General features: G+C 42.6%; 1 protein-coding gene across 1 annotated transcript; it reads left to right on the top strand.

Annotated features, from left to right (window-relative positions):
* Nucleotides 1–1486: 1486 nt before the first annotated feature.
* cbx7a (chromobox homolog 7a) lies at nucleotides 1487–7216 on the top strand. The gene is made up of 6 exons (XM_033645877.2): nucleotides 1487–1805; nucleotides 3086–3129; nucleotides 3323–3388; nucleotides 3538–3604; nucleotides 5235–5550; nucleotides 5643–7216. The coding sequence occupies exons 1-6, from the start codon at nucleotides 1737–1739 to the stop codon at nucleotides 6161–6163; spliced, it is 1083 nt and encodes a 360-aa protein (XP_033501768.2). The 5' UTR covers nucleotides 1487–1736; the 3' UTR covers nucleotides 6164–7216.
* Nucleotides 7217–10449: the final 3233 nt, after the last annotated feature.

The raw sequence follows: 10449 nt of genomic DNA, 5'->3' as shown, positions 1-10449 counted from the left end.
CTCACTCCAAAGTTGTCGAATATTGGCGCTTGGGAACTTCCGGCATCAAACACTGACGAAAAAAGCCATCCTTTCACATTGGCATGATACGTGGCAGGTTGCCATTATTGTGTAAATGCGCCCGCTGGCATCAGGGGGAAATGCGGCTGGACAATAACATAAGTGAGGCGTGCAAGAGGGGTGGTGGATGGGTCCAGCAAACACCAACTTTCAGCCAGGAAGCCGGTCTTCACTTTCTGTAAGATTCTAAAGCCAAGCCCTGTTATTTTTTTCCTAAACCTAACAATGTGCCTTTGTTGTTGAAGGAAAAAACACGTCAATCCGCAGTGTTGTACTGGCATATTGCGTTTATTTTGAAAGAGACTGTATGTAAACGGTAAATTTCCTGTGAATGTGGAGTGTATTTTGAAAACAGATAATGCATGTAACAGGCTGAAGTTGACACAGTGTCCCAGAACGTCAACAACCAACGCACCCAGAGTACCTTACACATCATGTCAATGTGGAAAGTCCATGACCCAACATCGACATGTGACAGGGTCAGAGTGGGAATGTGTTGGATTGACTCACTCTTGGAGCCAGCCTCAAGTGGCCATTCAATAAACTGCAGTTTTTGGCACTTGCTCATTGGCTTAATTTGTAAACCCCGGAAGTTGCCACCTGCTTGTAAATAGACTCACCAGCAAAAGTGAAAGTGAAAGTCAAGCCTGGATTCACTCTTGAGCTTGTTTGGAGATTTTAGCAGGGGAGCGCAGCTACTGGTACATCGATGGATAGTCGCCAACTGAGGGGGACCTCGTCCTCATTGACCGAGCACGGGGCTTCGAGAGGGACACACATGGAGCAGTGAGGGAGGAAGGGGACACCCGCCTAGCCAGCTAGATCAGCTGAATCAACCCTAGCAATCAATGGGGTGACAGATGTAGCAGTCAGATCGCCAGATTCACTTTTATTTTGGAACAAGCTTTGCCACTTGGCATTTTGCCTGGCTATATTTACATTTGTCCGCAGTGTCCACAGTCTTCTAAGCCTCCTCTTGGACGTGTGCTGCTTATGTTTGGCACCTGGTGGCTACCTTTTTACCTCACCTATGTCCAGGAATGTCCCAAACAAAGCAAATGAAAAAGGAAATACAGGCAGATAAATACACCACCACACACTTCTTGTGGGTCATAAGTGATGACTGAAAGGGATTATTGTTGTGTGTGTGTATACATTGTTTATTTTTTTCCTGCACAGTAAATCTTTATCTTGTAATATTTTTCTTAGGAAATGTTGTGAAATCGCCCATTATGCGCTCCCACTCCTTCCCCTAACTTTAGTTTCACGTAACCTTGTCTCTTTGACCCTCCCCCCTCCTCCTCTGTCCCTCTTCTGCACTCTGCTCCAATTTGCGTGCGCGTCCCCGCGGGCGCGGGCACGCACACTGGGGGCTCGGCCCTACGCAATGGAAAGGCGGCGCGCCCGACTTAAAGCAGCGTTGTCCTGTGTTGATGTGTCGCAGATTTTAATAGAAAAGTGAGGGAGGCAGGTAGCCTAGCTGGAGTTTGGAGTGAGAGGAGCGCAGAGGCTCAGCGCTCACAGCAAGTGTTCACACGGACATCCAGCAGCTGCAGGGACACTTTGAGATCATTTTGTCCTCTCTGTTCTTTTTATTTTAAACAATTTTTATTTCGACAACAACAGCGAGAGCCAGTTTGCGTCTTGTTTTGGAGCGTGTGTATCAGCGCGCGGAGATGGAGCTGTCATCTATCGGAGACCAAGTGTTTGCTGTTGAGTCAATAACAAAGAAGAGAGTGAGGAAGGTAAGAAGTGCGACTTGTAACACACTTCATATAACTTACATAACTTATTTTCCTGTGTTTTTACCCGGTCGGAACAGTATGTTCAGTGTGCCATTCGCTGTCCTCGTGCACAACAAAAACTAGGCTACGCACTTTGCCTATACTTTACGCAAGAGAGATGCCCCGACTGTTTTTTAAATTAACTGCGCCAAAGTTTAACACTGTTCCACAGCCTGTCAGCGAGTCGCATCCTGTAACCTTCCTGTGCAGCAGCTGAGATGCTGCAGCATGTACGTGTTTTTGAGGGAGCCTACGCAGCTGTAGTAAAATGCAAAAAGGGGGTGTGTGTCTGAAAACGGGTCCGGTGTGTGTGCGGGGAGCTGCGCAGTTGATATAAGTTACGCCAGCAGCGAGCGGCGGAGTGTCGGTGTGAAACTGCTGCGTAATGTCACTGAATGCTGCGTTATGGTGACCCATTGATTCACAGTGGAGGTGTTGACCCAGAACCGTAACAGAGTATCGCCACAGGAGAGAAATTGAGCGGCATGTGTCGCAGCATGTGCGCGCACATTTTATTCTGTGATGCAAAATAATTGGAAAGTGCAGTGCGACATCACCTGCGTGTCATAATAACAACAATAATGATCATAATAATAATAATAATAATAATAATAATAATAATAATTATTATTATTATTATTATTATTATTATTATTATAATAGGCTGTGATAAAGTTTATTACGACATAATGACATGTTGCAACTACACGCGCGGCTGCTGTCCTCATAATAAACAGCTCGCGCTCTCCGGGGATTGATACAGTTATTTTTCCTCTCTGGGTGACTGTCATCATTCTCCCAGGCTCACTGCTGGTTGAACGTTGCGCAACCCCACGTTGTTTACATGTTCCCGAGGCCCCACCTATCAGAGCTGCCGGTGTAATGTTCTCGATGGATCTCGTGTATTGTCGAAAGTGGCTGGTGAAGCCATGCGCGGTCACGTCACCGCCAATGCGAGGGAGAAAAGCTGCTGTTTGGAGGCAGCCCAGCCCCGCTGTCATTGACGTCATCCCTCAGAAAAAAACATCATTTGAAAGGGAGAAAAATGTCCATGACCCTCCCTCCACCCCCCTCCCTCCCTCCACACGTTAAAGTGACAGTCATTGCTTTCCTCTGGCACTCACGCGCTCCCAGCAGCCTGTTTCTGCATCACACTGGAGCAGATTTAAAACACAGGTTGTGAGAATGTGTCTCTGCTGCACCTCCTCTGACTGCCCCCCCTTCTCTTGGTCTCTCCTCAGGGTAACGTGGAGTATCTGCTCAAATGGCAAGGATGGTCCCCGAAGTGAGTAAGCCTTGAGTCATCATCCAGTGACCTCATCCCCTCAATATAAACTCAGTAGCCTTTTCAAAATGTGCTTCTTGATACCTGAGCGTCACATGCTGTTAAGACAGATAGATAGATAGATAGATAGATAGATAGATAGATAGATAGATAGATAGATAGATAGATAATCTGAATTTGTGTGTCTCGGCAGGTACAGTACTTGGGAACCAGAGGACAATATTTTGGACCCGCGCCTGGTCCTGGCCTACGAAGAGAAGTGAGTAATCCTGGCGAGTTTTTGGTTTTTATGCTTGCAAAGCACTTTTTTTTGTTGTTCTCTTGCTCACAGTCTGTTTCTCTTTGTCACTTTGTCTCTGTCCTTTCCCTCCCGCCTCTCTGTTTCCTGTTTCTACTTCTCTCTCCCAGTCAGGAGAAGATCAGAGCTCTGGCCTATCGGAGGAAAGGTCTCAGACCCAGGAGGCTCGTCCTGCGGGTAGCGACACTTAACTTTCCTCTTGTCTCACCGGCCTTTGTTATATACCTTTCTCTGCTAACGCTGACTGCTCAGTGAGGGGTTTGTTTATGAAGACGGATGGTTGTCAGTTGAGGATGTTGCGTAACAGGAACAGCAATTGAGTGTATTAAAAACAAGAAGTGTCAAAATTGAAGCAGAGGTCAGAGATATTCTGACTTTTTACACCTGCAGCCAAAGCTCAGAAAAACTTTTTTTTCTTTAGAAATCTCCCTCCAGATCCCCAGTAGACATTATACTAGGGCTAGCATTGACATTCAGATTGTTTTTTTTTAGGTCTATTCATTCACTTTAAACTCAGTATTTAAGCAGTTTCAGATACAGATTAGGTTACACTTACACTATTTCGGTCAGGAACACTTTTGTCAAAGAAAACTTTATTTCCATTAGCATTATATTTGGCGGTATGGCTCTGTACTGGGGCCCCTCTGCCTTTCCTAGGCTTAAACAAAAAGCCTTAAGGCACAAAGAGTACACCTCTCTGCCCTTCCACGTGCAAATGAGGAAAACCTGAGGCTGAGAGAGCAACCCCCTGCCCTTCCATGCGCATACATGGAAAGCCTAAGGCACAGAGCACAACTGTCTGCCCTTCCACATGCAAACAAGGAAAGCCTAAGGCTGAGAGAGCAACCCCCCTGCCCTTCCATGCGCCTACATGGAAAGCCTAAGGCACAGAGTACACCTCGCTGTGCTTCCATGTGCAAACAAGGAATGCCTGAGGCAGAGAGTGCAAACCCCCCTGCCCTTCCATGTGCCTACATGAAAAGCTGAAGGCAGGGAGAGCAGCAGCAAAGACCCCCCAGGAACAGAACAGAGCAGCATCAATGACAAACAGAAATGACATTGATCAGTCAGACACAGCATGAAAAGGAGGAGCTGGGTGGAGGCGGGTTGCAAAGCAGCTTGCAGAGGAAGCAACAACAGCAGGCAAGTCAGAGCAGTTTAAATAGGGCGCCCTGAATGAGATTCGCCAATTGGTTGCATAGAAAGGAGTCATGTGATCTATCAGCTGACTCCCTTCCATCAGTGAGCTGATCCATTAGTTGATTGGGCTGTTTGAGATCAGCTGATGTAGCTTGTTAAATATTGTGATACTGTAAAACTTAGATATTTTCTGAGACGGTTATCGTACCATGAAAATCTCACACCCTCGCAACACTACTCCAGTGATTCATGACCAAATCCCTGCAGAACCAATGAGCATCAGACCCATAAGCAAATGCTAGCATGCTAACAGACATAGCTAAGATGTTTAATCTGGTGGTAAATATTACTTGCTAAATATCAGCATGTTAGTAGGGTTGAGTGTGAGGTTGTTAGCATGCTATGGTGTGAGCATTTAGCTCAGTGTCCCAGAGTTGTGCCTGCTAGTATGACTGCAGACTTTTTGGACAACAGTAGAACTCTATGGCACAGAGGAGCAGGCTATAATCAGGCTTTTGATACACAGTCAGTACTTAGTAGGATTAGTTGATAGTTGGTTTTGATCTTTTTATGGGATTTATTGAAAGTAAGAAAAATATGGTATACAAACAAAATGTATATGTGCTCACGGTTCATGTACTAACCTGCCATCTTTGCTTTGCCCCAGAACATCTTTGCCATGGACCTCCGCAGTGCCCACAAGGTCTCGGAGAAGCCCGCGCCTCGACTGCGTCTCTCCCTCACCCGCTCCATGAGCACAGATGTGGACCAGGGCGAGCGGGCCAGCCTGTACCGTCGCTTAGCCAGGAGAAAGAGAAAGCAGAGGGTGTCCAAACGGGGGCCAGAGGGACCCCCGAACAAAACCATCCGTCCACTGAGGAAGAGGGAGGAGCCTGTTGAGGAGGACTGGGGCGGCACCAGCGAAGAAGAGAAGCACGGGTCTGAATGCACCACAGAGGAGAGACGTGAAGACAGTTTATATGGTTTGTTTGACAAGTTAATCAGAAATTCAGCAGCTTGATCATGACCTTTGACCTTTGAAAATTAACAGAATGTCTCTTTTTGGTACTTTAAGGTCAGTCAGATTGCAGCTCCCCGCCCATGCTGGAGCGACAGGACTTAGAGATGCCAGTAGCAGGTATAGAAACATGGCTTGACGGACCAGGTGGCGAGATACCTGAAGAGAAACAGAACCAAACCTTTGCGTGCGACCAATCAAAAGACAGTGCCTCGGTGGCTGAGGCCGGACCAGAAAATGCGGTTTCCATGGGCAACAGGTCAGATTGGGATGGAGGTGAGAAGAGCGTGGAGCCGGAGTGTCCCACATTAGAGCCCATCAACAACAAAACCTCGGTGATAGTGAGCGTTCAGGGGAGCAACGAGACGGCAGCTGACTGCTCCACCACTGAGGCAGGCAAGGAGGAAGAGGTGAGTGGCGACAATCAGAGCGTTACCACGACGACACCGGGCTGTCAGCCTGCTTTCGCCGCGGCAGGACATCCTGGAAAGGTGATTTTTACAAAAGTGACTATCAACTCTCTGACAGTGACTTTTAAGGAAGCGACAGTGGCTGAAGGCTTCTTTAAGGGCTACTGAATGACCAGACAGAGAGATGGGGAGAGATTTAAATAACCTTAATTAGACTTGCCACTCATTTTGTATATGTAAATAGTTGTTTATGTTATGTAACTCCACATGTTTACAAAGCTACACTCATTTCCTACTGAGTTCAATGAAGACATTGTTGCCTTTAAATAAATAAATGAGTGGTAATTTTATCATTGTGGCTCATTTATTAGGTGTGATAGGAAGCCTGAGGCCCCAAAAATGTCCTTGAAGCATCCTCTGCAATCCAGAGTACTAAGAGGATCTCTGGCAGGTTTCGTTGCCAGGGGTCACTGGGTTTACAGAGAGTGGGAGACAGATGCTGAGACAGCAAACCTAACAGTACATATACTACTTCATGCAGCTAATTTTTTCCAATTATCCTCAGTGCTTTCCAGCCAGACATCGGTCACACACTCAGATCTGTTCACCGGGCCTGTTTGAGTCGCTCCTCTTTCTTACAAATACTGTTTTGTAAATTGCTCTTTTTCAGTATTTGCACAGAGATAACTGCATGCCCTGTCAGTCTGTGCCACACATGCACAAAGCCCTGTCCTGTGGTTTGTTGAAGAGGTTTATTTCTGTCACAAAAGAGAAAAGAAAAACACACACACAAAAAAACAAAGAGAAAGAATTAACGCCTGCCGCTTAGATGAAGTTCTGCATTTCAAGGAGGCTGGATGCACAAAAAGAAGTTGTGTTTGCTGTCTGTCTGTCCTTTTACTTTTCAAGTATAAAATGCTACCTGGTTCTATTTTTGTATTACCAATTGATAGTCCACTCTTTTCACTAGCCTTTGTGCATTTCAAAAGAGGCTATATCAGTTTACACCGCCGCTGTTTCGCTGTGTACAAATGGAAGCAAATGTACGTTATAGGTCAGGCTGTAGTGAGCTATTATTTATTGCATGTCACTTGTATAAACTAACTTATGTCACTTATATGTGTCTTTCTCTGACAAAGATGAATCGTCAAACATGTCTTCTCTCGGAAAATGGATTTTTATTTTGACTGCATTTCCAATAAATATGTACTAAAATAAAAATGTCTCCTGGAGCCTATTTATCATGTGGGATTACTGCAGGTATATGTACATTAATTATCAGGACACCTTACATCATTGAGGAAAACACATAGAAAACTCAAATCAATTAATTAATTAAATGACATATGATACATTGACCTTTTTATGACATATGACATTATGGCTTTTAATGATAAACTATGACTTTTTCATGATTTCTTATGACATACTATAACTTTTTATGACTTGTTATGACATACTCTACTATGATGTTTTGATGACTTTTTTGAACGTAACATTCTATGACTTTTTTGAAATATGACATTTTCATGACTTGTTATGACATACTATACTATAACTTTTTATGACTTGTTATGACATACTAAACTATGACTTTTTATGACTTGTTATGACATACTATACTATGACTTTTTATGACTTTTTTGGACATACCATTCTATGACTTTTTTGATATACTATGTTATGACGTTTTCATGACTTGTTATGACATACTATACTATGATGTTTTTATGACTTTTTTGACATACTATACTATAACTTTTTATGACTTGTTATGACATACTATACTATGATGTTTTTATGACTTTTTTGACATACTATACTATGACTTTTTATGACTTTTTTTGGACATACCATTATATGACTTTTTTGATATATTATGTTATGACGTTTTCATGACTTTTTATGACATACTATACTTTTATTTTTTTATGACTTTCTTGACATACTATACTATGACTTTTTATGACTTGTTATGACATACTATACTATGATGTTAATGACTTTCTGACATACTATACTATTTCATGTCTTTTTTCGACATACTCTGACATTTTTGACTTTTTTTTAAATGCTCTGATGTTTTTATGACTTTTTTCGACATACTATACTATGACTTTTTTACATACTCTACTATGATGTTTTTATGACTTTTTTCGACATACTATACTATAACTTTTTATGACTTGTTATGACATATTATACTATGATGTTAATGACTTTCTGACATACTATTTCATGTCTTTTTTCGACATACTCCATGACATTTTTATGACTTTTTTTTTAAATACTCTGTTTTTATGACTTTTTTCGACATACTATAGTATGACTTTTTTACATCCTCTACTCTGATGTTTTTATGACTTTTTTTAATATCGTATACTATGACTTTTTTTTTTTTTAACATAATATACTCTTTTTTTTTTTACATACTCTACTATGATGTTTTTATGACTTTTTTTTTTATATACTATACTATGACTTTTTGTGACGGTCACACACTTTGAATTTGAATTTCAACTCACAAGCACAACAAGAAACAATCAGTTCAGTTCAATGTCCAAAAGGTTTAGTCCAACAAACAGGCAAGGGTCAGAACCAGTAGGTCAATCAGAAAGAGCAAACTTCACCGTCCAGGGTGAGGCACGGAATCAGAGTCCAGGTAATCAGGCATAGAGTCAGAATCCAGGGAATCAGGCAGAGTAACACAATCTTCAGGTGATAAGGTAAGGGCTGGAGTGCTAGCAAGAAACTAAGACAATCTGGCAGAGGACAAGGGGAAATGGGCTAGTATATATACTGAGGAGCTGATGAGGGAATAGAGTGCAGGTGAGGAGATGGGCAGGGAACTGATGAGGGAATAGAGTGCAGGTGAGGAGATGGGCAGGGAACTGATGAGGGAATAGAGTGCAGGTGAGAAGATGGGCGGGGAACGTCAGGTGAAGGGAATGAATGAAGGCCAGGCATGGGGGAATGGCAGGATCTGGAATGACTGGAGAATTAGTCACCAAGCACAAACTACTGAGTGAATACTGAACACAGATCAGGAGGGATTCACGACACTTTCTATGACTTTTTTTTTTACATAATATACTATGTCTTTTTATAACTTTGTTTTACATGCTATACTATGGCTTTTTATGACTTTATTCAACATACTATACTTTTTGGCCTACCCTCACTTTACAAAAACTACCACAATCAACAGTGATATAGCCTATGTCAGTGGTTCCCAACCTTTTGCCTTAGAGGACCCAAAGTAAATGACATATTTGATGAATATTTCATATTGTATTCAGTGCATAACAATAACAGTACAGAACTGATAAATTGCCAAATCAAGTTTTCTTTCACCCCTTAAAATGTAAGAAGGCCTCATGAACCCCTCTGAAGCTTTGGCGGCCCCTAGTGGGGGAAAGGCCACCCAGGTTGGGATCCAGTGGCCTGTGTAACACTTGTATTACATTTTAGTTTTCCACTTTGTAAGACCTTTGAGGCTTCTGAAACTTGCTACTACTGTGTGAGCAGCCTTTAGAAACTCTAATGATCTGAAATACAACTAATTTTTATTCTGAAAGATGCATTTTTTTTTAAAAACAGCTATTTTTCTAGAGCTGTGGTAAAATACACAGTCACAACACAGTAAACACATCCCACCGCTGAATGTGTTTATGCTCCACTGTAACTGCCTTGACAGTGAGCCACCGTGTGCTGCGTGCCACCACTAGAGGACGTGTTGTTCTCAGGAAAGACGGATTACTGAAAGTGACGCCATCAAGCACAAGTTTAATAGTGTCTGAATCATAGGCTCAGTATGTCTGAAGTGCAGCCGTGGGAGTGGGAGGAGGGTCACTAACAAGAAACATCATTTAGAAGACATAAAATTCTTATTTAACCGTGCTACTGTGGAATTTGGAATCGTGGTTGAGCTGGAAAAGGGAAAATTACACGTTTATCCTGTAAAATCACAAGATCAGTGAGCATCATGTCAGTAATGGCATGTACTTTTCCTGCTCAGCCTCTTTTGACTTTGGAATAGAAACCAGCTGTGATCACAGGGGAGTGGATCCAAACACAATATACTGTATGTACCGGTGGTTAGGCTCTTTTTCCCCCTAAAACTTGACTTTAATGTTACCAATCTAATTTTCTCACAGAAAAAATAAAACATATTTGCAAATGTTAATGTCCAAATAAAAACTCACCCACCTCTGTACATGCTCCTAATTAATGCACATTTGAGTGTACGTGTATGCTTGTGAGTTTGTGTGTGTGTGAGCATGTTTGCTTGTTTTATGCATGACATCATCTGTGGAGATGTGTGTGGGTGTGTGTATGTAATGTATATGTGTATATTTTATGGTACTTATCTGGGGGAATCAGTTAACATGCTAATGACATGCTAAACTGGTGGCTAGAGGGAGGCTTAGCCATGACTACATGACCCCCAGATA

The sequence above is a fragment of the Epinephelus lanceolatus genome, chromosome 18 (assembly GCF_041903045.1).
Source record: "Epinephelus lanceolatus isolate andai-2023 chromosome 18, ASM4190304v1, whole genome shotgun sequence".
Lineage (NCBI taxonomy): Eukaryota > Metazoa > Chordata > Actinopteri > Perciformes > Serranidae > Epinephelus > Epinephelus lanceolatus.
The sequence above is the reverse complement of the archived record's forward strand: the minus strand, read 5'-3'. Positions and strand labels throughout refer to the sequence as shown.